Source organism: Diadema antillarum, unplaced genomic scaffold (genome assembly GCF_040938485.1).
Source record: "Diadema antillarum isolate AM-2024a unplaced genomic scaffold, OU_Dant_1.0 seq00000371_RagTag, whole genome shotgun sequence".
NCBI classification, from domain to species: Eukaryota; Metazoa; Echinodermata; class Echinoidea; order Diadematoida; family Diadematidae; genus Diadema; species Diadema antillarum.
Window position 1 is genome coordinate 924,957 of NW_027271371.1, and position 27,881 is coordinate 952,837.

Here is a 27,881-nt window from a genome sequence, read left to right on the forward strand (position 1 = left end):
ATCTGTCTGGGATAATATGAGAAAGGCCAGACATTCAGCTCTTGCAATTGAAATACATTGTGTTAGACTGGATCAAAAAGTCATTAAGCTTAAGAGGACCACTATCTTCTTATAACGCTTCTACCGGTACAGCAATCTGACAGACTTGTCATTATCGAGTCATTACTGGACCATACAATTATCGGAAGTTATATGAGTTCTACTGTTCTAAGTAATTCCACAGTGACTCTTCATCTAACAATTTCATGGCCTTCTCTTCCATCTGACACAGAACGGGGAAAAAAAAAGAAACAAAGGGTTCATCAAAGATACCATGGGAGTTGTCACCCGTCACAACGAGGAAGCTGATATCCTCATTCCATTGCATATATTAGATGCTACTTCAAGAGCAACAGAGAATTTCAGAGATATTGATGATCATTACGTATTAGACACTGACATTTTCATTCTCCTAATGGATCTTTGCTTTACTTTTAAAACTGCATCGTACGTTGTCTGCTCCATCACTGGAAAAGGAGATGATATAGTACAAACTGTTGAGAGATTATGTTCTGCAAATTGTTGCGAAAAACAAAGGTCTGCTCGGTCATGCCTTTCATGGCACAGGCTAAGGTTGAAAATTTGAGGATGTCTCAAAGAGCAGATGGATCAAGAATTCTCTAAGCCTTGAATCATGCAGAATGTGCAATGAAACAGCCCATGCCTTCCAGAAGTTGGGCGTGGATGACTTCAACCTGGACAGTTTGCTCTCGTAGAATCTTGATACAATACATCCAGAGAACAAAACTCGTAAACCTTCACCACCGAATTTGAGCCTCTACTTCAGGGGAATATAATATGGTACATTGTCGTTATTTCCAGCGGATATACATTTATAAACTGCAATTAAATGCTTTGAGCTCCCTACACCTACGGTATAGCCACAGAATTCATTATCATGTTCATATGGCAAGAAATGCAAAAATGTCATTGTTTCTGGAAGAATTTAGAACCAATCCTCCACTGTGTACAGCCCTATACAAGTGCTGTGACTTCAAAAACACATGCAGGGAACGAGCCTAGAAGACATTAACTAAGTAAATTTCCGATACACGGCTAATATTGTTTATTTAAACTCCACAACCAAATCGTCTAAATGGGGCATCTAGTTCACTCAGACACAGTTATTGATTCACTTTTGAAAATCATTTGCTTTGACACCATAATCACATGATTTCCCATTCACAAGTTTTACCCAAATGCAATGCTCTTGAAGGATTGTTTCCCATGGCAGCCATTTTGCATTTCAACGTGGCAGTGTACCTGCGGGAAACAGTCCCGCCTATGCAATGATAATACTATTTATTGAAGTGATTGACTTCCACATATTTGTAGGTCCTATACATGAAAGTGCTCCAGCATGCTTGAGTTTGCAGGATAAAGATCTTACAGCACCAAATATGGGTAGAAATCCATCTTGAATTTCAAGAGTGGCAGCCAATGCGAATAATCCATTATTACAGAATGTATAATTATGTGTGTGTATGTTTGTAAAAGACTGTACAATGTACACCTCCATAAACTTGATATGACTAAAAGTTGCTTGTAACCACAGATATTAGCTGAAAAGCAGCCATTTTGAAAGATAAAATGGCAGCCTCAAAAATGATCTGCAATTTTAGGGAGGGGATCAAAGTGCATCTGAATGTTCAACACCATGAGCCCGGTTTATGCCCGGAATGTGAACTTTCTGTATTGTTTACAACATGAAATATGGGTCAAAATATGCATTCTGGTATGGCGGCCATTTTGAATTTCAAGATGGCCACCTACTAGTATAATATCAAAATGGACAGAAAAATATGTTTCAGAAAGTCTGATAGCATACGCATGCTCTTTGCCCCTACTTAGAACCTTGCACACTGCATACGATATGAGATATAGGCCCAATTACATATGCTATGGTGGCCATTTTGAATTTCAAGATGGCCGCTAACCAAAATGATCCATCATTTAAAACAAAAATGTATATGTTAGCATGTCTGACATCATAAGCATGCTTTTTGCCTCAAATTAATACTTTCCATATTGCTTACAACCTGAGATACAGGTAAAAACACAATTAGCTATGGCGGCCATTTTGAATTTCAAGATGGCAGCCCTCAAACTGTATTAAACACTCTGCAATATCAGGAAATGGTGTATCAGAATGTCTGATATCATAAACATGCTTTTTGCATCAAATTTGAACCTTCATTGATGCTCACATTATGAGAACTGGGTCAAAATACAGTTTGCTATGGCGGCCATTTTGAAATTCAAAATGGCGGCTGAAGACGTGGTCGAAAAAAATGGAACCAAAGTTTTTTGGATTCAGCTCCCCAAAATTGACAAAGTTAGCTAAAAAAATCAATTTTGGCACGAAAATCTCACGGGATCCAATATTTCAACATAGCAGACCGTACTAGTCTGTAAAATCGTGCGTGTACATCATCATGAGCCATCACATGCCATGCCACCACACCATGCCAGCTCCAGGTACGCTCCATACGTGCATGCATGCAGCGGACGAGCGCGGGTAGGGCTACCGGCAGCGTACATGTAAAGTATGCATGCTGTGCTCGCTGCGCGACAGAGTCACACACGGCTAGAAAACGGCCAACCCAGCAGCAGCGGGGAGTAGACAGACAGCCAAAAATCTTAAGTAAATACAGTACATTTTCAATCATGGCGGCGGCTACTTCCTCTAGCGGTCCATCTTCTGTGCCCCCTAATTCTGTTCAAGCTATCTTTGACAGTATGGAATATGGCCCAAATCCAGAAGCACCTAATGCTGCACAGGTGAGCAAAACCTCATTTTCGTTAGTCCCGTATATAGACTACACTGGTGGTACTGGTAGGCTATCCTAGCTCTAACTAAATTTATACACAGCCCAGTCGCTGTACGTAGGTACGTCGCGACAGCGTACTTAAAGCGTCTGCTGCGAGTGCTGGTCGGGCGGGCTATGCTATCCTAGCTCTAACTGCGACCAGCCCCAACGTGCAGCGTTGTTGGGGCTGCGCCGTTTTCGCATTCAGATCTTAAATGTTGTACAAAACGGGTGCAGTTCCGTCGCTTTTTTATTTCCTTAATTTTTCAACAAAAACTACGTACTAGCGTTAGATTCAGGAATACTTACATAATGGGTCGATTTAAATCTAAATGTAGGGCGTCGGTAGCGCGATGCGCTTTTTCATCCCCTTCAAATTCACGCACAAGTCGCGAGTTCACAAGTCATCTTTGACCTAGTCTGTATGCATTTACAGAGCATAAAACTACTTCCAAACATTTTTTTACAATAAGAGAAATCTATCATATCATTTTCAATACATACGGCTGTATGATATCACGGAAGTCACATTTTGGTTGCAACAGCGCTAACATTTTCATATAAACTTACGACTACCAGATGCGTTCAGTGCGTGTTGGGCAATGGGCAAACGTAGGGCGCGTGTTTGGTCGGAAAGTGGACCCACAATTTTGGCTTAAAATCACCTTTCAGGCATTTTCGCTAGTTGATCCCGGGGGAAAATCCCCATAAATTTGGTATCATATGTTATCCTGATGAAAGCTTGTGGTGGTCTCATTCTTCTCGTTCTATTGTGAGTTCAGATATCAAGACGTATTGCTACCTAAATTCAGATTTAAGCCTAAACATCGCAATAACTCAGCTGTTCCGTCGACTGTGAAATTCACAATGCTGATGTACAGTTGTAGGAGGATTCAATGGTGCTGAATCCAAAAATAGCATTGGTTTTTCGCTTATTCCCCAGGATAAACCCGCGAAATAGCGATTAGGATACCCTTGTCAGCATAGTAACAGCATCAGCGAACTAAGCAAGGCGGGGCCTACAAGTCTTACTTAGACATGTAGTTACACGCCATGACTCATGGTTACGACACGCACTTACGCGAAGCTCCAGAACAGTCGAGTCAGTTTTGCATGCATAGGTACGATTGTTCAGCCTCCGCACAGCATAGCGCACTGCTGGTACGTAATGTGATTACATGTGCGCTTCTCCATGCAATCTGTAGACCAAAAGCTATAGCGATGCACTGGATGAGCGTTCGTTTTATCACAATCAATGGAAATTACCTTTACTTGATAAGACTTTCGTCTGCTGGCTCTGCAGGCTTCTTCAGATCGAGCGTTGTGAGAAGGACTTCCCACGAGCCGACGTAGCTGGCGCACGCCGATCTGAGAGAATGGGATCGTATATTGAGGAAAGTGTATATTGTCCAAAGAGATTTTTCTCCTCCCCACCACTAGAGGGCGGACTCTACAATGGAGTCAGTGATTTCATGGGGGCCGCCATTGTTCCACTTAAAAATGGTGGACTTTGCGTTCTAAGTATACATTTCTACAGCGCGTATTACGCGAACTTCTGAACTTTTACGCGAGTACGCACTTGATTTTGGCTGCTCCTCGGTTGCTCGTTTGCTAGTGTGTTAGCATGAGGGGTGAGCCTACCGCTTCGTTGCCATCCAGTGCTCCTTGCGCTCACACAACAATAGTACAGGGCGTATGAAGACTCCGCACTCTAGCAGTCACTGCGGAAAATCTCTTTGATATTGTCCGAGGTCTCAGTTGAAGGTTCTCCCTTGTTGTTTCCGAATGTGAATTGCTTCCCTTATCCAGCGTGAGGTTTTCCCAGAGTCTCTGGCTAGGATGGAACACTTTTTCCAGTTGATGTGGTGGTTTTCACTGGCCACATGGTCGCTGATGGCCGACTTGTGCATGTGGGAGGTGGATTCCTTCTTTTTCCCTCTTGTGTAGTAGGACGCACAAACTGTGTGTACCTCTAGTTTGTGTTCATTTTTTCTGGTGCCAAATTTTCTAGCTGTTTCTCCAATGTAGCTTCTTTCACAGTTACCACATGGAATCTGGTAAACTACCCCCGCTTGGTCATCGATGGATCGTTTGTCTTTTGGGTGGACTAGGATGTTCCTGAGTTTCTTGTGTGGCCTGACTGCTGTGGAGATGTGGTATTTCTGGTAAATCCTTTGCAATGCTTCCGAGGTACCCTTTACATATGGAATGGTTGCCAATTTCCTCCTCTGATTGGTTGGTTTGGTCTGTGAGTTCTTCTTGGTTTGATTATCCCCCCTTTTCTTTTTGGCTTTCTTGAAGGACCAGCCAGGGTATCCACATTTCCTGAGAGAGGACTGGATGTAATCTTCCTCTGCCTTCAGGTCAGCTTCCTCTTTGACGATGCTGTGTGCTCTGTCCATGAGTGTACGGATGACTCCTAATTTTTGATGGAGTGGATGGTGGGATTGGAAATTCAGGTATTGTCCTGTGTGTGTCTTTTTCCTGTAGACGACCATCTTGGTTGTGCCATCCGGTCTTTTTGTGATCTTGGTGTCCAGGAAAGGGATGGAATTATCAACCTCCATCTCATGGGTGAATTTGATACTGCCTGTGTCATTGACTTGGTCTAAGTGTGCCTTGAGTCTGTTGACTGTGTCCGCTTTTACAATGGCAAGGATGTCATCCACATAACGCTTCCAAACTCTGGGTTTGATGTCATCATGAGCGGAGGCAATGGCTTCTTCTTCCAAGTATTCCATGTAGATGTTTGCGACAATGGGTGACACAGGGCTGCCCATAGCTGTTCCATATATTTGGCGGTATATCTTGCCATCAAAACTGAAGTAGGTGGTCGACAAGATAAATTCGAGAAGCTTTATGATGTCGTCCACTGTGAGATTGGTCCTCTTGTGTAGTTCGGAGTCTCTCTGAAGTCTGTCCCTTACGATCTGAATGGATTGGTCGATTGGGGTGTTGGTGAAAAGGCTCACGACGTCGAACGAGACCAGAACTTCATGTTCATCGAGTGTGATGTCTTTAAACTCTTCAGCCAAGTCCTTGGAATCGAGTACATGGTGACCTGTCTTCCCTACCACCGGTGACAATATTTCTGCTAATGACCTTGAGGTATTGTAACCGAAGAATCCAATGTAATCCACTATGGGGCGGAGGGGAAAGCCTTCTTTGTGAGTCTTAGGGGTACAATACAGACGTGGTACATTCTCGGCCGTTGGATAGAGGTAGTCATACTGTTTGGAAGTGATCTTGTTGTGAGCTTTGAGCGGCTTGAGTAGCGCTATTAACTTCCGTTTGTAAGAGGAAGTGGGGTCACAAGATAGTAATTCATACGTCTTAGCATCTGCCAACATGGTACTAACCTTGTCTTTGTAGTCTCGAGTGTCCATGACCACTGTAGCTTTCCCCGTATCTGCAGGAAGGATGGTAATTTCCTTATTGGAAGCTAGTTCTGTCAAGGCTTTCTTTTCGTCTGCGCTGATGTTCGGCTGAGGAGGTCTTGCATTCTTAAGTGTTCCCAAGACATCGTTTCTCAGAAGGTCGGCTTGTGGCTTCTTGAGAACTGCCGTGGCTTGTTCTGTCGCCACCATGAATTCCTCAATTGGTATATTATGATATACGATACTTAATATACGATCCCATTCTCTCAGATCGGCGTGCGCCAGCTACGTCGGCTCGTGTGAAGTCCTTCTCACAACGCTCGATCTGAAGAAGCCTGCAGAGCCAGCAGGCGAAAGTCTTATCAAGTAAAGGTAATTTCCATTGATTGTGATAAAACGAACGCTCATCCAGTTGATTTTCCAATCAGATGAACCTTTTCAGCGAGTATAGCGATGCACATGCACCACTGACTACTGTGTGCGCTATTACTCCGCCGCGCTGTTAGACCGACGTTTATTCCTACGTACTGCCTACTAGTTGTCATCGGTCTCGTAAACCCGTGTACAAATCGGTCTGTGGCCAGAATCCTTTCTCATGGAAGAGAACCTTGAATGTCAAAAATGAGTAAAAATTCCTCCGGACCAAGAAATTTTTCTGTATGCGACCTCGGTTGCTCACTTTCCGTGTTGTATTTGCCCAGCTGCTAGTATTTAACCTAAGTGCATGCAGTACGATAGTTGGCGCGATAGCGCGCAGTACACCATGCATGTATAATTGCTGGCATGCATACACGATGTATATTATGACATCACAGAGAAAACCAGTGCGTGCGAGTGCAAGTGCGTGCAGCAGGATCGAAGCGGGCCTCGCAGCTAGCGGGCCGGGGTAGGTGTGCTAGCTGACAAGGATGCGCGCTTAGCCTTAGAAACATGCGCGCTTTGAATGTGATAAACGCAGTGAATAGCACCGCCCACTGGAGTGCGCTTGACAGTGAAATTTCATTACGCTCACGACCCACTTTTTCGCCAAGGTTATAGCAGCGTGAGGATAAAATATACCCTGTTTTTATTTGCTCATAACTTCACCGTTATTAATGATTATGGTGAGAAATTTTGCACATATATTATGTTAGCTATGGACATCATGGATGTTTTTGTGTATGACTTGTATTTCTCCAGTTGCAAAAATCTACCAGACACCCTACTAAATGATTCACGTCGGCGACTGTTTGATGCATTTCATTGCTTATGATGCAGAACATGCTGTCTTATAAGGCAAATATCTTCAGCTCACCGATGCTCACTAAAACTCACAATCACTTGCACATGCGCACAGCATGCATTCAGTGCAGTCCATTGACAGCTGTATTGCTCGCTACATGATGCATATATTCATTTCACCGTATTATATGCACCGTGCGATGATGCATTATTCATATCTTTGAGCATCCGTAACTGTGACGTAACGTCATTGTTCACGCATGCGTAGATGCGTAGTAATGGATATACACGTTCAAAATAGCAGCAAAGCTCTCCACTAGGGCAGGCCGCTTACTCCTAAAAAATGTGGAAAATTTTGCAGTTTCCAGATAAATTGGTGAGAAGAACCAAGGCAATGGGGTAGTGTATATTTCATTTGTTATTACAGGCTTTACAAAGAAGGCAGTTAATTAACAGTAAATCAAAGTTGTTTATTGCAGTAATTAAGCTTATGTACATTGCTGTTTTTAATAAACTAATAAACAGAAGGTACAGTTGTATTTTGGTGTCTCCAGATAAGATGACTATACACTTCATCAACAATGATACCGACTTTTGCCATGCACAAATGAACAAGCCAACACTTCCAAATAGCGGAATTGATTTGTTTTACTTTAATAACACAGTGTAAATAAATGTTAAAAAAAACTGTAAACAAATAGAAATGGCCATTATTTGGCTTTCAAGAAGAATTATATTGTTTTTCTTTCAAGAATTTGTTTATGAAAGTGTCATGTATCATTTAATTGATTAAAATTATTGTAATCTCATCAATTCAGTGGATTAATTACCTTATTTACTGACTTTAACGAGTATTGTAGTTCCTTTTAGCATAGAGTAATAGAGTAATTTAGGCTCAAACTAGGGAACATGTACTTTTGTGTGTGAAATCACACTACAGAACACTTTTTATAAAGTTGTACAGCCCACAAGTACATGTCTCTCAGACTCTGTTTGTCAATATGAAATGTCAATCTGAGGTAAAATTAATTTGCTTTTTTTAAATACAAGATAAACATTCAGTAAACAACATTGCGGGTCAGTTATTAAGGCATGAATTGAAAGGGAATTTTTTATTTCTTGCTTGTGCAAAAAGTCCATGTTTAACTGTAATTGGCAATAGAACCCACTAAGTCTTGTTTACTTTCTGTACATATGCAATTTTATAATTGAGTAATTAATTAGCATGTATTCATACTATAGCTTGATCAATAGGCCTATATGATATAGTTGACTCCTGCTTTAACGAAGTCCCCATAGCCGGCAGTTTTCTTTCGTTGTATCGGAATTTTGTTATAGTCAAACAGTAAAGTACATGCATACAAAATGTACTAGTATATCATAGACTATAAATTTTGGATCTTGATTCTTACTTAATTGTAATGAGACTTTTGTCATTACCGTGTTCTTTACAACAGGAGTGTACTGTGTTAAATAGCATAAATTATTGTTGCTTTTTGTTAAAGACAAACTTCATGAATACAGGGTTTCGCGCTCCATGATGCACTCCACTTCACCATCACAAAATTGTCTCGTTTATTCTGATAATTAAGTAGTATTTAATTAGGACCTCTACAGAATGGCATAAGCCTAAAAATAATATACATGTAGTTCAAGCAACATCTGTATAGGGCTTCAAGAGGGCACTCACCGTGAACTGTACATTGCTGTAAGTACAATTTGGACACACACACATTGTCAAAGTCAGCGATATGTAGAGGACTGTGCAACTGACTATATATTTCAGAAGGTTCAGAAAGTTTGTGAATGCAACCTTATGCAATGGACTTTAAAGCAATGGTATCTTGGCATTATTGTTTCACTGCGGTGCTTAAAACATGTTTTCATCACACAGTCATTGTCACACACTGTAGTAACACACAATTATATTCAAATATGTATCGTATTACTACAGATCTTCTTTTTACCATTTATGGCAATAAATATGTATGAGTTTTACTTGTTTTGAAATAATCAACTCTGAACCCTTTAAAATTGTTAAAGGTATTTTGTATGACAGGAGATTGTTGTTAAATATACCTTCTCAAACAGGTTATCAGTCATACTTTGTCGCAAGAAATCATCATACCATGTACATTTATGGCAAGTCTAACAGAACAAGAACATTATTAGCACTCTTACTACAAGGTAGAACACTTAGATATTTAAAAAAAATAGAACATTTTACACTCATCAACTTAAATAGGAAGTGGGAAAATAGAACATAGCAAAACTTCACATTCAACTAAAGAACAACTCTAAGGGAAAGGTTAGTAAAAAAAAATCTGTGACATGATATTGTTTTATTGTGCTAAGAAATTACAACGAAAATAACAAATGAACATCTAAAACAGCACACTGCCCTTTGTAAACTTTGATAAAACTTAACTGGGTTAGAAAAAAAGACTTCGAAAGTAAAGAAAAATGAGAACAAACACTATACAAATAAGTTTGAAACATTAAAAGTTAAATTCTTTGTTAATGTAATACAACAAATACATGTGTAAATGAATAAAAATATAAATATATGTCCCATAAGATACTGCCTTAGACTTGGTAAAAAGTACAATGTAGTATACTTTTAGTACTGAACATTTATTATGAACTATTGGCCCAAGGAAAATATTAAAAACAAAACAACCAACAACAACTAGATTGAATGGAAAATAAAACTTGAGAGGCAAAAAAAACCCAAATATGAACAAGGAATAATGATGTTGTTACTGCAATCATTAATGAAATTATTTGTATTTGATAAACTATGGTGATCATATAAAAGGAAGGACAACATAACCATACATGTCAAACGCTACATACATGCACATTTGAACTCGTCACTTCATTCAACACACGTGCACACAACACTGCACAGATACAACGTAGCCCGCACAGGCCGCACCAGCCGCACCGGCTAAGCGGGCACGAGCGGTTTGCTAGCCCGCTGGACCCGGGGCGAAGAGACACCAAGGTACCGTTACATTAAAATCCATTGCGCTTCGTTGCGCTTCCGCAGATACTCTTGTAGTTTCGGACGATAATTTGACATCTTGATTTAAATCAAATCTTAGTTTAAGCCAGTTTAATTGTGTTTTACATGGTGAAAGCACATTTTAAAGGTACAGATTAAGTACCGACTTTTGAGCGTGATATCTCGTGAAATCTTCGATTAATTTTTGCCGGACTTTTGATGGATTGTTAGATGGACTTCGAATGTGTACACGGGTATTGCTCACATGTGAGAAAACGATTTACAATCGTCGCCATCGCCGTAAGCCATAGGGGTTGCAGCTAGGGCACCCAAGACCAAAATTTTCATGGCGAAGTTGAACTGCGCAGATCGGATGCGCAGTAGGACCATTTTGGACCCTATTATTAAACAGTTCAGTAACACTTGTTACAGGCTTTTACAGGCCATACAGCTGAGAGTGAAATTTATGTGAGACTGAGAGGGAGCCAGTGGCGGATTGGGGGGGGGGGGGGGGGTGGGGGCGCACCGGAGTCGGCAATTGTGCACTTTACGGCCCTATATTATCAGTACCTCATTCGCCGTATGCCAAGGACAAGGTGATATCCCATGAACCACCCGCACTGAGCAGCTGGCGAGCTTCTCTTGCTGTATGGAACACCGTTTGACAAGTGATAAGGTCACTATTAAAATAGTAAAAGCCCGCCTCACTCACTGTGCTTCTGCAGAGTGCCTCTTCATTCCTCCCGATCCGAACCCATCAAATATCATGCAAACCAACCACGCGGGCGAGGCTTGTGTGTGTGTGTGTGTGTGTGTGTGTCCATGTAGTGGCTGCCCGTAAATCGGTAGCTATTACACTTCACACGGTGCGGCGTATGGTCGGGCTCGTCAAACGGTAACTGTGTAGATGAAACAAACACTAACAGACTGATGAATCGGGATAAAATTTTGGGGTTTTTATAATAATTTCACAGAATAATTTCGCCAAGGCCGCGAGTGGACATATGTCCTCCGCAATAGGTTAATTAGTGATTCCCTGCTTAAGATATAATGCAAAATTCATTCATTTAAAATCATGATTGAAGCACGGAAGTTTACCTCTCGTCTGTTGTGTGCCAATGCACAGCACCCTGTTTGTCTAGGGTCTGCTCACGCTCGATCAGGCCGCACCGCACAGGAAAGCATGGGTGTATGCAAGGGGGGGGGGGGGGGGTCGTGAGGGTCGTACGACCCCCCCCAAAAAAAAAAAAAAAAAAAAATTATAGACATAATAAAGAATAAAAATAAAAATTTCAGAAGGTCCACATTTTTGCAAAATACAGATTTTTTTCTGAGGGCCTTTCCACAATGACCTGTAAATTAAAAAAAAAAGAAAAAGATATTGACCAGGTACCAGCAAAGAGTCCAAGAACCTTTGCCAATTGCGTGACGTACAGGTCTGTAATTCTATCCCAATTTCAGCCATTCTGACACTGAGTCTGCCATCCGCTTCAAGCCGCGCTGCAATCGATTTTCGTGTCTCCCAGCAACTTATCACAACTGGCTGAAAGTTACTCGTGCTTCGCCCTGTGGCCAGTTGTTTGCCGGAGCAACACATGATTATTGTTTGCGCGCCGCCTTTCCTCTATGGGCTAGGCCTACTTTGTGATGGACAGCAACACAAACCTAGACATGTCACAAGCAGTTAAACTGCACGCCAGTCAGGTCAGTACTTTAGTACTGTTTGAACGTACATAGGCTACCTTGCAGCTTTGTTACTGTCAGTGAGCTCTAGCACTCTGTACCTCCATAGACAAAGGCACACACTCAGAAGAAGACGTGACAGATTCCATGTTTTAGCCATTCAGATTGTCCCTCAATATTCACCTTCTTACCTTTTTTTTATTGAAATGTTTCTTAAAATTCCACCAAAAGTGTGCACCAGATCATTGAATTACAATTGTAAAAATGCAGAGCTCCCTCGTGTGAGAGGGGGACCCCTCCTGGCCCCTCCCCGCCCTTTCCACCTCTGTATACAGGGATAGTGACTGGAAAAACACAATTCAGACACTCTCATTGTGCTGAATATTTGTTTTTCAACTTTTTTATCGAAAAATAACAATATTCTTAATATCCCCTCAGAGAGTGTGCAGCAGATAGTTGAATTCAAGTCTAAATAATGTATGTAAAAACTCCCTCATGTGGAAGGGGGGGGGATAACACCATACCCCTGGGCAGTCCATCTCCACAGACTTGGTACACAGTGAAGACACAGACACGATGATGCCTGATTCGACATGAAAGTGATCAAAACGTCCAAATGATCCATTATCCAATGAAGTACACGTACAGTTGGAGTCCATTCCATGTAAAACATCTCGTATCAGTAACTTGTAACAGTAACTCAGTAACACGGTTCACTTGCAACAGTAACTGGTGTAAAAGTTTAAAACACAACTCTCAAAAAATAATAATAATAATAAAGAATAAAAATATATTATTTATAATTTTTAATTAAAAAATAACTTATTTACTGTATTAACAGGTTTGGTGTTACTTTTGATAATAGTTTATCGTAACATTGCAGTTATTCAACATGAATGGGTTTTGTTGCAACTGCATCGTACGACTGGTATGGGTTGTAGATCTTGTGCTAGATACCTGAGTGACCGAGCCACGAGAAACAACATTATTGTCTACTAGTGCTCAGATATTAGTCTGCTCTGTTTCCTCATGAATCGTAAGTTCTTGGGAGCCTGATAATGATGCGAAATCTATAAAGTCAAAGTTGATGGCCTCTAACAAATCTGTGTCAGAGACAGGATTTACATTCTCAACATCAATATTTGGTGCTCTGCTAACTGTTGACGGCACAGTTGACACATTTGCTGGATCAATCCGTGGAACTTTGCCAACATCACCTTAACCAAGGGCATTTGATAAGGCATCGGAAATGTTCTGCTTTCTGTTGTCGCTAACAGTTCCAGTGTATCACGCAATAGAACCTTCGTTGGCGTGACCAGACACTTGGCAAATTTCTCGCGATGAAAATCCTCTGGAATCTAAGATGGTGATACATGTGGCACGCAAACAATGATTGGTGTTCGGTTTTACAAGCTTGCCTGTTCAGATGTGGTTCTCATATTTCCGAGAGTATGTACCCCACATGGGGACTTTTTATACCACTGTCCAGATTCTGGGGCTTTCATCTTAGCTGACTGGAAGAAAGCATCACAACTCGGATCGAGTTTTCCAACCTATTTCTTGAATGATTTTACGGGACATTGCTCATCGCCAGTGGCATAAATTCTGCCCGCGTCTTTTCTGGACGCTGTGCTGTCTTCCCGAGTTTTCTTCGTAAGTTCATCTTTTGCTTGTGCAACAAGTTCACGTCCGTTAGAGTCTCTTTTCACAGTGAAGTGGTTCTTTTTTAGTGTTTGGAGAATTTCCCTGCCTCTACGGCATATGTATACCATCAATTCAAACCACACTTTCCGCTGGAGCCCATGTGGGCTATTTAGGTTGAAAACTCTGGATTTATAGAGTTTGTCTATGTCGTTTGCATCTATTGAGGGATGATGCTCCACATCGCCCTTCCCTGCCTTTTTCAACTGGACTGTTGCCCTGAACGACTGGTTTGCATCAGAAAATTCACTGTCTTTGATTATGTCTATTTGACCATCATAACAATCCTTCAAATGACGATTTAGTCCGGCACGGATGGAAACTAAAGACGATCGTTTGTAATACTCACCATCGGTTTTTCTCACCTCGACGTAAAATTTGGCAAGTATTTCCGAAAGTCTGTTCTTATCGAGCTGCTCGAAGCTGAACGGCAATTCCTTCTCTGTCAAATATGCTCTAAAAACATCTAGAGCACTTTTTATACCCCTGCCACACATAGTGTGAAGGGGGTATTATAGGAATCACCGTGATGTTGGTTGGGCGGGCGGTCGGGCGGTCAGTCTGTTGCAAAATCTTGCATCGCGAACTCCTACAGTTTTGAAGCAATTTAAATGAAACTTGGGGTAAATAATGATATTGAGGTATAGATGTGCAAGACATGTTTTTTGTGTTTGTCGGACAATGCGTTGCCATGGTAACCATAATTTTACCAAAAACCTCGTGGATTGAATAACTTCCACAGTATTTAGGCAATCAATTTCAAAATTAGTATCTATGATGATCTATGGGTGTAGTTATGCAAGACACTCTTTGTGTTTGTACTTGACAAAGCGTTGCCATGGTAACCGCATGTTTTCTTCGAAATCTTGTTGAGTGAACAACTTCCACAGTTTTGAAGCAATTGAAATCAAATTTGGTAGCCCTTGAGGCATAGATGTGGAACACATAATTTTTATGTCTGTCAGACAAAGCGTTGCCATAGTAACCTTAATTTTACCAAAACCTTGTGGATTGAATAACTTCCACATCATTCAAGTAATTAAGGTCAAATTTAGTATGTATGATGATCAGGAGGTGTAGTTATGCAAGACACCAATGTGTTAATATAAGAAAAATGTGTTGCCATGGTAACCACTCATTTTTGTATCAAATTGAACCATTTAATCTACAATGAAGGTGAAATTTGGTGTGTATGATGCTCTTTAAGTGTAGTTTTGCAAAATGTCCTTTGTATTTGTATCGGACAATGCGTTGCCATGGTAACCGCATTTTTTTTAAAATCCTGTGGAGTGAACTTCTTCCACATCATATCATGATCTAGAAGTGTAGTTTTGCAAGACACCAATGTGTAAGTTTAAGGAAAATGTGTTGCCATGGTAGCCACTCATTTTTTTAATCAAAATAAACCATTCAAGCTATGAAGGTCGAATGTGGTGTGTATGATGGTCTTTAAGTGTAGTTATGCAAAATGTCCCTTGTGTTTGTATCAGACAATGCATTGCCATGGTAACCACACTTTTTACCCAAACCTTGTGGAACCAACTGTTACCAAAGCACTCAAGCAACTGTGGTCACATTTTGTTTGTATGATTTCCCTCATGACATCACATACTGTAAAGCAACGCTAGGGGCGGGGGTATTAATCACCTTCAGTGATAATTCTAGTTGTTGCCTTTCGTGTGTTCAACACGTCTTTTTCTTTCAGAATGTTTTCGAATTCCTCAGAGTCTAGAGTCGCGAACCTCTTTGTGGAGGCCGCCAAATGTTGTTTACAAAATCTAACCTTTCAACTTGTATACGGACGTGTATCTACGCACAGTACAGTACAGAGCATATCAGCAAGCGACTGCCGCAGACAGCACAGACGATTTACGTGTACTCCTATGGCATTTCTCAACCTCATCGCGCAATGCCACTGCACTTTGCTTTCTTTGCAAGCGATACTGCGCATGCGTATCAATTAAAAGAAACATTTGAGTGTGTTATTGACAGCAGAGTACAATATTGGAAACAACATTGATATAAAAATACATAGGACAGGTATTATGCTAACAATATTGATACATGGTTTTATTGTATCGAAAAAGTGGCTTGTATGTATAATGATATGTAGTATTATGCTTATACTACAGACTGCATGATTAGGGTCTTTGGAGATTGCTTTGCATTTTCATGGGGATCAGCTTATCTGTTTGATATTGATGCCAAGATCACACTTAAACAAAACAAGAAGTATAATTCAATCTAAAATACAATGCAAACTACATGTAGGCTACATGAGGACTTTGTTGTTGTTGTTTTGTTTTTATTTTTAGCATGTACTTGATTGTCTTTAATGTATCAATACACAGGCATGGCTTGATAGTCATGACAGGAAACTTGGCCACTTTATCAATAACAAGTGGGTGCGTCCGGAAAATCGCAAAACTTACACAACCAAGGGACCTGCTTCGGGTGAGCCACTTGCCACCACTATACAAGGGGAAGAAGAGGACATAGAGCTGGCAGTGAATGCCGCAGGAAAGGCCTACCAGTCATGGAGCAAGCTGCCCTGCCATGTGCGGGCAAGGCACATGTACAGGTAAAGTTTCTTATGCTGCCTGGAGCACAACTGATAGAGAATTACCAAAATAATTGTAATTTTTGTTTCACACTGTATAACGATGGCAACCAAAATCAAAATTTATTGTGTCGTCAGTTGAGAATGAGAAGGGTGTTAAGTTGCATCAAACACTATATCCCAAATTCACGAAGGTTTAAACCATGAACAATTTGTATGGAGCGCCAGGTGTTGCATGGCCTATTTCGTTAAGAAATCAGTCATTTTGTCGAGGAAATGAACATTTTGTCAATGAAATAGGCCATGCGACATTTGGCACTCCATACAAATTGTCCTTGGTTTAAACCATGGTTTCAATTGTCCTACCTTTGTGAAATCGGGCCTACACACATGGGTTTTGTGGCAACTTAATGCCCCTGTCATTCCCAACTGCCGATGTGAAGGAGGATTTTTGTAGATAAAAGGTGAAATTGCCTTGGGGTGGAATGACTTAATCGTCACTAACATTTTGATGCCTGGTGCACACAATGATGATTGATAAAACAAATGCAACAACTGATTATCAGCATCCTTTCTGTCAAATTATGAGCACTTAGAAAATGGTAACATCCAGAAAGCACCTGAAAGAGACATGTATCTTGGTATTACGACAGTCACTTTGAAAACAAAATATTAAATTAGTTTTCATGCAACTGCTACCACATTTTTTTTTCACATACAACAGGCTTCTATAATATCTTGGTCTTTACATATTGTCATGATTTATTTTCTGATCAATTTCAGTATTGCACGGCATGTTCAAAAGCACCATCGCCTGTTAGCTGTGATGGAAAGCCTTGATAATGGCAAACCAATCCGTGAGACTCGTGACGCTGATGTGCCCATTGCAATCCGCCATCTCTATCATCATGCTGGGTGGGCGGAGCTCATGGACACTGAGATGCAGAACTGGAAATCAATCGGTGAGATCTTCTTAGCATTTGGTATCTAAGCATAAGGTCGTTATGGAGGAGGTAAGATTCCCAAAAACCTTGTATGTTGTTCATTTTCTTTCATATCTTATCATAATGTGAGAAATTGCATTCTGAGTATTGCAAATTTGAATTAAAATAGGCACAGAAGCTTGGCTTACTTCATTTTATCGGGTGATCGCGTTCGGGTTGGGTGGTCGCGATACACAACCTTTCGCAGATTATATGCTCTAATATACGAAGGGTCGGGTAGAGCATTTGAGAATTAGACCCGTATTATTTACGAAGTATCGGGTACAGCTTATCCGAATAAAAGCCAGTGAAAATTTGCGAACGTTCGCGTGTGTTACGCGATGGTATTCCTATGTTTTTATTCTGAAAGAATTATCACAAGCGTTTGTATACAAGCTTCTTCACTAGTTAAGCCAGGTGTATACATATCCAGTTTTCCTTGTGGTGGTAAGGCAAATACTACCTACCTAACATGCTAGTACACTTGTATCTCCCAGCAATATCCTCACTCACCGGTACTACTTCCTCTTTGCTGTTGAGAGTAAAAAATGCATACAACTACAATGGGAAATGTTGACAACATATTTGTCAATGTCCTAAGAGTCCCACAAGCTCCCACAAATTTGTATGTGCTTTAAATGTCAAGAGCAATGAGATTTACAGCATTACCTGTGTTATTGTATGACTTCATAAAGAAGGACACAGTTATATAACATCTGTATACACGCCGCAGGGATTGTCGGTGCCATCGTACCCTGGAACTTCCCTCTGATGCTGCTCATGTGGAAGGTGTGCCCTGCCCTTGCCATGGGGAACGTTGTTATCCTTAAACCAGCCACCTACACCAGGCTGAGTGCCCTGCTCTTTGCCCAGATCTGTGCTGAGGCTGGCCTTCCTCCAGGTGTTCTCAACATCGTCACAGGAAATGGAGCCTTTGGCAGCAAGATGGCTCTTCACCCTCGCATTGATAAAGTTGCATTTACTGGTTCCACAGAGGTATGTCTGAAACACTGCCTTATCACTTTCTCTCTGAGAATTAAGTCAGATGTGATTTAAGAAAAGATGTAATTTGTTACCATCACAAACAAAGTGTAGTTTCGTATCACAAGTGTACCACTGGGGTGAAATATGAGAAAGTGTTATCATTGTAGTCTCTCTTTTTTTTTGTGCCATATAGTTGCCAGATTGTCTTGTACCATGCAAATCTTTAAAATGTTAGTAGATCTTAGTCATGGCGATGTTAATTTGTATGCTACCATTTGTTGGTGGCTTTGGGAGAATACATCTGCAATGAAGTTAAACATAGTGTGGCACCAGTGATTTTGTGTGAACGCTTCATGATCTTTTTCACTCCAGGTTGGACAGATCTTGCGTCGTGCTACAGCTGGCTCAGGCAAGAAGCTGTCACTAGAGCTTGGAGGGAAATCCCCCTTTGTGGTGTTTGAGTCAGCCGATCTAGACTCTGCGGTTGAGGGCATTGTGGATGCTATTTGGTTCAATCAGGGACAGGTACAGTGATCATTTCCTCTTGATGCTGGAATGATGTTTTTATTTCATAATAGTATGATTCCTCTGAATCAAAAGTGGGTACTAAAACAAGCTCTTGTTTTACTGTCATTCAAACCATGAACATTATTGCATCCTATTTTTTCTTTCCTTGACACATGTTTTGTTTTGTTTTGCTTTGACATTGCAGTCTACCTAGAAACTGAATGGAGTAATTAGATATTGCAGAATTATATCATAGCATTTGTCTGTGTATACATTATTTGGTAGAAGGTCACACTTGTAGTAGCACACACAACTCAAATGTTAGAGATGCTGTTTCATTTTGTGTAATCACATAGTCTCACAACACTGACCATATAGTTGTCTTTTCCCATATTTCCAGATATTTAGAACTTGGGAGACTTGCGTATCTCATGAGAGAAACTTGTTTAAGTCCCACCAAGCGCCACAATTTCATGATTTTATGGATCATACTGTGTCTATATTGATGGTTTCTTGAGTCCCTGTCTTGGCCTACAGTGTTCTGTGAAATGCCTTCCCCCAGGTCTGCAGTGCTGGGTCAAGGCTCATTGTGCAGGAGACAGTCATGGCCAAGATGGTGGACAAGCTCCGGGAACGCATCATGCACTTGCGGCTGGGTGACTCCCTGGACAAATCAGTGGACATGGGGGCGGTGGTGGACCCCTCGCAGCGCAAGACAGTGGAGGAGTATGTAGAGGAGGCCAGGGCAGAGGGGGCAGAGGTGAGTCAGACTTTTCTAGTCCATTTAGTCAGGTCGCTTAGTGAAATTACCGTTACACGGCGAATAAAAGCATCAAATTTGGCATACGGATTTCTTTAGGACTATCAAACAATATTAGAGTAGGAGCCCTCCGGAATTTTTGGATTTTTAGGGTGAAAATGCTGAATTTTGATATTTCTTTATAATATGATATATATATATACTGTATAGCGTATAACAAGTAATAGTCAGGTCACTTAGTGAAATTACCATTACACGGCGGATAAAAGCATCATTTTTTTTTTATCACAGATTCCTTTAGGACTATTAAACACTATTAGAGTAGGAGCCCTCCGGGATTTTTGTAGAAAAACACTAAAAAGATCAAATTTCAAAATGGCCGACACTTAATTGGCAAAACCTTCACTCTTCTTGTCATATGGGTGATACGATGACAATATATTACGTTTGTTTTTGTATTTTTGGTTTGCTTTAGAACCTTGGCTTGAACATTGCGTTAGGAGCATTATATTCTTGCGTTATGTAAAGTCTCTGAACTACTGGGGGAGAGGTATAAGGGCTAAAGGGGCGGAACCCCCCCCCCCCTCCTTAAAAAAAAGATGGCTGTTCGCTTGTTCTTTTGCGTGTTTTTTTTTTTCTTGTTTTGCTCCATACACGGGGGATAAACACATAAAATTTGGCCCACGGATTCCTTGAGGACTAGGAAACAATATTAGACTAACCACACCACACACACACACACACACACACACACACACACACACAAGATCAAATTTCAAAATGGCCGACACTTATGGCAAACCCCTCACTTTTCATGCGATATTACTTATGGAATGGTTGATACGATGACAATATTAGTATATAATTATCTTTATTTTTGGTTTGGCTTAAAACCTGAATTTGGACATTGCGGTAGGAGCATTGTTTATATTCTTGCGTAATGTAAAGTCTCTGAATGGCTGGAGGAGGGGGTAGGGCAAAGGTGGCGGCCCTCAACTTAAAAAGTGGTGGTTCGCTTGTTCTGTTGCGTACTTTTTTCCCGTCTTGCTTTAAACACAGCGGAAAAAAGCATCATATTTGGCACACGGATTCCTCATTATATAGATTAAGAGTCCTCCTGCAATTTTTAAGGGAAAAAAAAACACACACACACATGAAATCAAATTCCAAAATAAATCAATTCACAACCAATCTGAACTTATATGTGATCACATTCCCTCAGTCAGGTCGCTTAATGTCAACATTTGGGCTTACCGTTAGTTAGAGCGGATAAAAGCACCAGATTTGGAGAGGTGATCCCCTTGGACCTACTCATTGATATTAGAATAGGAGCCCTCTGGAATTTTTAGCTCACCTGGGGGGCGTTTCATCAACGAGTTCGTCGGAGTTTTCATCGACAAATTTGCTATCAGCCAATCAGACGCAAGGATTTCATTAGCTTTTAACAGTTGTCAGTGTAAATCCTTGCGTCTGATTGGCTGATGGCAAATTTGTCGGTGAAAACTCCGACGAACTCGTTGATGAAACGCCCCCCTGAGCCAAAGGCTCAAGTGAGCTATTGCGATCGCCCTTCGTCCGGCGTCCGTCGTGCGTCGTGCGTCGTCCGTCGTCCGTCGTCCGTCGTCCGTCGTCCGTCGTGCGTCGTGCGTAAACTTTTTACATTTTCATCTTCTTCTTGAAAACCCCAAGACCGATTTTCATCAAACTTGGCAGGTAGCATCCCTAGGGGGTTAGGAACTCAATTTGTTAAAATGGGCACCATGCCCCACCCAGGGGGCCCCCAGGGGGGCCCAAACCCCCCAAAATTAAGGAATCTGTAAAAATCTTCTTCTCTAGAACCAGAAGTGATAGAGCTAAGTTAATACTATGAGTTAGTACATTGATGACTGTAGTTTCAAGTTTGTTCATGGCAGAATCAGGGGTGCCCCCCTTGGGACCCAGGGGAGGGGGGTGGGGAAGGGTTCTAATGGGGCCTAAATTGTACATTTTCATCGTCTTCTTGAGAACCCCATGACCCATTTTCACCAAACTTGGCAGGTAGCATCCCTAGGGGGTTTGGAAATCAATTTGTGAAAATGGGCACCATGCCCCACCCAGGGGGCCCCCAGGGGGCCCAAACCCCCCAAAATTAAGGAATATCCGCAAAAATCTTCTTCTCTAGAACCAGAAGTGATAGAGCTAAGTTAATACTATGAGTTAGTACATTGATGACTGTAGTTTCAAGTTTGTTCATGGCAGAATCAGGGGTGCCCCCCTTGGGACCCAGGGGAGGGAGGGGGTGAGGAGGGGTCCTAATGGGGCCTAAATTGTACATTTTTATCTTCTTCTTGAGAACCCCATGACCTATTTTCACCAAACTTGGCAGGTAGCATCCCTAGGGGGTTAGGATCTCAATTTGTTAAAATGGGCACCATGCCCCACCCAGGGGGCCCCCAGGGGTCCCAAATCCCCCAAATGAAGGAATCTTTATAAATCTTCTCTAGAATCAGAAGTTATATATAGAGCTGAGATAATACTATGAGTGAGTACATTAATGACTGTAGTTTCAAGTTTGTTCATAGGAGATCCAGGGGTGCCCCTCTTGGGTAGGGGGGGGGGGGTGGTTGGAAGGGTCCAAATGGGGGCCTGAATTGTACATTTTCATCTTCTTCCTGAAAACCTCATGATGGATTTTTGTCAAACTTGGCAGGTAGCATCCCTAGGGGGTCAGGATCTCAATTTATCAAAATGGGCACCATGCCCCACCCAGAGGGCCCCAGGGGGCCCCCAATCCCCCCATATTAAGGAATCTTAAAAAAATTGGGCCCTTATTGTACATTTTCATCTTCTACTTGAGAATGCCTGGTCAAATTTTGGTAGAGCTGTGAATAATTTAGATTAGTGACTGCGTGAAAGGTGAACTTGCGATACTCAGGTGAGCGCTAGACCCGCGGGTCTCTTGTTCAATTTTTAGGGTGAAAATGCTGCATTGTAATATTTCTTTATAATATGATATATATACTGTATTGCGTAAGTAAGGGAATGTGATAACATAAAAGTTCAAATCTGTTGTGAATTGATTTATTTGTCATGGAACTGAAAACATAAACCCAAACTTGGGACCATGATTAACATCAAAGCATCTGAAACATGGAGTTGGTAAAATTAATTACTGATCAAATGTTATATACATAATATTATACTAATCAACTATAATACAGTTGAAACAGACAGAAGATAGTTTCTAAAATAAACAGTTTTCCTACTCAGTGGGGGATCTGGGTGCATGGAGGCGCGCCGGGCGCACCTCTTCTAGTCTTTGTTAAGACAAAGAAATAAAAAGAAAAAGTGGAGGGGGAGGGCATGTGAGCCCCCTTTAATTTGTAAAGGCGCCCCTCCCCCTCACGGTATTCCTGGATCCACCCCTGCTACTCCCATGCTCTGAGACTCTAAAAATCATTTTACACTGAAATATTTTTTTCATTCCAGTTAGATTTATTTGTGGATACAGTGCACTCCCGTTATGACGAACGGGGTGAGAATTTCGTAACAACTCAAGTAAAATTCAGGTCCCAAAACTCTCATCTATCTTTCTATACATTACTGTTCTGTTTATGATAAATCGAATTGTAGATATATCAGGGAAAAAAGCTGCCGGCCCCAACGACGATTGCTATAACGGGGGTGCATTCTACTGCTACTATTTTCTTCTAGTGCCACTGATATGTGTCTCAGTATACCAAAAAATTTCCCTTCTGAGATTATGGGTGAGCTTTATCTTTTGCCAGGAATTTTACTGATGATTGTACCAAATGAGGACAGAAAGATAGAGGCGATGTCTTGTCATATAGTTGTGCTGGCCATGAGATATATTTGAGTTAAAGATGTTTAAAGTTGCGTTTGCATGCTGAGGGAGATTTATTTTGCAGAATGTTTAGACGAAAGGAACTAACTGACTATCATAGTCGCGTTACAAGAAACTGTATAATGTCCCTTTTTCCCCCAGAGGATTACCTTTATCATGTACAATGTGCTTTCTGCTGTAACATTCCAAGGCGATATTATACGAGTACATACTTAGAGATCAATTTTTACCAGAAATGTCTTCTCTGACAAATGGATGACAACATTACTCCAATCCACCCTAAGTGAAATGATGCGATGGATATCATATTTTTTACAATAATTAGATTAAATTCCAATACTTTTGCTTCTAAGAATGTGATCCATTAAGTGCATGGGATCATTGTGTGATTTGCCAGCAAGACACCGCTCAACCCTTAAAGTGTCTCTTGAAGAGTTCAAGGGCAAGTGGCACAAGACAGATGCCTGCAAGTCATTCATGTCCAATGCTGAACAGTTCCGAGCCATTAATGCTGTTCCAGTTGAACTCTGCTTTGGGAGTGAAGAAACTGTTGAAAGCTTTGTTACACACTCAGCTCAATGACACAGATCTTACCATTTGAAATTCAATAATTCTACATTGGAGAAGACAAAGAAAAAGAGAGTTCACACCCCAAATGAAGATCAGAAAAGGCTCACTAAGCGCAGAGCATTAGATATTCAAAAATGTTATTTCTGTGAGAAAGAAAGAGAGGGTGTAGAATGTCCTCCATGAGGTGTCAACATCCGACGCAGATAAAAACATTCGGGACATGATCACAGAGCTCAAAGTCACCTTACTAATGGCCAGTACAACTGCAATTGACATTCGCAAGGCAGGACAGACGCCAGAAAACATAGGTGAGAGGGCTCCTACTCTCATATTGTTTCATAATCTCAAGGAATCCGTGTGCCGAATGTGAAACTTTTATCCACCGTGTAAGAGCAAATTAAAAAAAAAAGGATTCAAAAGAACAAGCAAGCAGCATTTTTTAGGGGGGTCCCATCCCTTTTGCCCTACCCCCCCCCCCCCCCCCCCCCCCCCCCCCCCCCGGAGTTACATAGTGTGTGTTCCTTAAAAATTGCAGGAGGACTCTTACTCTAATGAGGAATCCCTGTACGCAACAGAACAAGCGAACCACCACTTTTTAAGTTGAGGGCCGCCACCTTTGCCCTACCCCTCCCCCAGCCGTTCAGAGACTTTACATTACGCAAGAATATAAACAATGCTCCTACCGCAATGTCCAAATTCAGGTTTTAAGCCAAACCAAAGATAATTATATACTAATATTGTCATCGTATCAACCATTCTATAAGTAATATCACATGAAAAGTGAGGGGTTTGCCACAAGTGTCGGCCATTTTGAAATTTGATCTTGTGTGTGTGTGTGCGTGTGTGTGTGTGTGCGTGTGTGTGTGTGTGCGTGTGTGTGGTTAGTCTAATATTGTTTCCTAGTCCTCAAGGAATCCGTGGGCCAAATTTGATGTTTTTATCCCCCGTGTATGGAGCAAAACGAGAAAAAAAAAAAGCCCGCAAAAGGACAAGCGAACAACCATTTCTTTTTTTTTTAAGGAGAGGGGGGGGGGGGGTTTCGCCCCTTTTGGCCTACACCTCCCCCAGTAGTTCAGAGACTTTACATTACACAAGAATATAATGCTCCTAACGTAATGTTCAAGCCAAGGTTCTAAAGCAAACCAAAAATACAGAAACAAATGTAATATATTATTGTCATCGTATCACCCATATATGATATGAAAAGTGAGGGTTTTGCCAGTTAAGTGTCTGCCATTTTGAAATTTGATCTTTTTAGTGTTTTTCTACAAAAATCCCGGAGGGCTCTTACTCTAATATTGTTAAATAGTCCCAAAGGAATCCGTGTGATAAAAAAAATTGATGCTTTTATCTGCCGTGTAATGGTAATTTCGCTAAGACCAGGCGTCCACTAGGGCACGGACAAGACGTGGACAAGCCCCGGAATGCAAATTTGGTATTCCGCACTCCTTCGGGAACCTGTCCGCACGTTCCTGAACGTGTCCGCTCACTGTCTTAAACATGTCCGGGCGTTTCCGCACCTTCGGGAGAGAGAAAAATTTCCGCATCCAAATTTTGATCGAGACCAAAATTTGGACGTGGAAATGAACTTCCTGACACCTTCGGCGACTTGTCCTGACGATGTCCTGAGGATGTCCCGCTTGTCCGGAACCCTTCCACTCCTTCCGCACACGCTCCGGAAAGAATCCCGCGTTGTGGGGAAGCTTCGCGAATGAAAGCGGAAGACACCAGGAATGGTTTAGGACAGCGCGGAGCCGATGCGGATCTATATATGCAAGTGTCCGGAACCGATGCGGAAATTTTGTGATCCAGACACAAAAATGTCAACACTTTCCGCGAGCGTCATGCCAATGAAACGCAAAATGAACAAGAAGGGAGGCGAGGCCCCCATGCAAATATCCCCATCACAGTCACACCTTTCGTCTAGTGATGAAGAACAGGTAAATCTAAGGAATTTCCGGTCCCAGAAGGCGAAGAAGAAGGTAGTATAGAGACTGTGCCAAAAGCAACCAGAAAGAAGTGAAATCAGCCCCCTAACATCCTAGTAAGTTTGTGATGATTTGATCTTTTCAGAAATTATTTTTCATCCGAGTGACTTTCCTGGTTCCTATTACTTACTATGGTACATTTTCCTTCATGTTGTTTCGTATTTTATTTGCAAACAGACTAGGTTGTCCCATGTGACAGCCCAGCTGAAAAATCACAAAAGTAGGTGGAAGTACACTCAGAAAAAAAAAGCATAGAATTTTTGGCTAAATGTTAATGTATTATATAAGCATGAACAAGTTGTTATTCATACATAAATGCTTTTTAATGATACAACATATTAGAACAAAAGACAAATTCACCACACTAAAAAGCATGAATTCAATTTCAAAGATATACCTGTGGTCTCATTACAATGTAATATCTTTGAAGCCCAAAATAACAATGAAAGCTAAAGATGATGGAGGACAATGGAGAAAGTTCTGTCACTTCAAAATTCAAGTGAAATGAGAGAAAAAGCAATAAATCATGAACTCGAAAAAGTGTTAAATTTCTGTCTTTCTTTTGTTTTCTGGGTTTTTTTTTGCTGAGTGTATATGTACACATTAAGCATCACAAATCATTTCAGAAATATTCTTTACCTGAATGATTTTCGTAGTTGTAATTACCTAATATTTTTTTCTTCTCTTTTTGTTTTAGTTGCAAATAAACTTGATTGTCCAATTTGACAGCCCAGCTGAACCCCCCCCCCCCCATGAAAAAAGGAAATTAAGTATAGGTTAAAAATATTTCCCCATTTTTACACTTCATTGACAATAGGCTAGTAAGCTCTAAGCATGAAAAAAAAAATTCTCGGACTTGAAAATGTTCAAAAGTGATCAAAATAAGAGAGGGTTAGAGATGCACAAGGGTAAAAATGAGAGAAAGAAAAACAAATTTAATGATTAAGGTCATTTTGGCATGCTCTACAGAAGTATCAGACAAAACATGTACAGTGTATATACTTCACGATGGATAAAACACAGGTCTAAAAAAGGGAATAAAGAATATATATGTATATATATATGTAACAAAACTGCAACAAAGTTCATGCTGTATTCACCAACGGTTTAAATACAGCATGAACTTTGTTGCAGTTTTGTTACTTATCTTTTTATCTTGCCAACACGTGGACTACCTTATCAACATTATATATATATGGTCAGTTTTACAGTAAAGGGTGTAACTTTGATGTGGCAAGGGTCAAAAATTAAAGTTGTGTTTCCATTTTTATCTTTGCCTTTATTTTATATAGGAATGTCTATATTTTCAATATTTTGTCATTCCAGAGCTTAATTCTTAGGCTAAATATGAAAAATGAAGTGACTATTATGGAATTTTAGATAAATTTAGGTAAAAACAACAAGAATGTTTTGATCACCCACAGCAACCAAATGAAGATAAATGGTGGAGGTAATACAACTTTTCATTTGCTGTGAACATATATTTGAATTATCAAAACACTTTTCCCCCAACAGATATTCGCTCTTGCAATTATTTGGATGTGAACTTCAAATTCCAAGGTAAAAATGGTACCTGACAAATTATCTTTAAGTTAAAAGAATGTTCTAGAAGCAAGAGCCACTCTAAACATAGCCCTAAATTATCTCTTGGTAACAAACATTTATCAACCCAAATCCCAAAGAAATTTGATTATTTTTGACAAAGTTGAAATTTTCAGACTTGTGAGTTTCGGAGGCTTCAGTTAACAAACTAGTGTGTTTCGGAGGCTTCAAAACTGCTAACACAAAGTTCTAGTCCTGTATTCACTTAGAATAAGAAAACTACAGTAAGCAACTATCACTACATG

The 27,881-nt window shown here is 40.8% G+C and overlaps 1 protein-coding gene across 1 annotated transcript in view; it reads left to right on the plus strand.

Moving 5' to 3' along the window:
- Window positions 1-2,613: 2,613 nt before the first annotated feature.
- Window positions 2,614-27,881, plus strand: part of LOC139731426 (putative aldehyde dehydrogenase DhaS) — a 41,736-nt gene continuing 16,468 nt past the window's right edge. Inside the window, exons 1-6 of the mRNA XM_071642308.1 lie at window positions 2,614-2,820; window positions 16,190-16,419; window positions 17,182-17,360; window positions 18,115-18,377; window positions 18,738-18,890; window positions 19,435-19,632. Of these exons, the coding sequence (XP_071498409.1) occupies window positions 2,707-2,820; window positions 16,190-16,419; window positions 17,182-17,360; window positions 18,115-18,377; window positions 18,738-18,890; window positions 19,435-19,632 (1,137 nt within the window). The 5' untranslated portion in view covers window positions 2,614-2,706. The remainder of the gene's footprint in view (window positions 2,821-16,189; window positions 16,420-17,181; window positions 17,361-18,114; window positions 18,378-18,737; window positions 18,891-19,434; window positions 19,633-27,881) is intronic.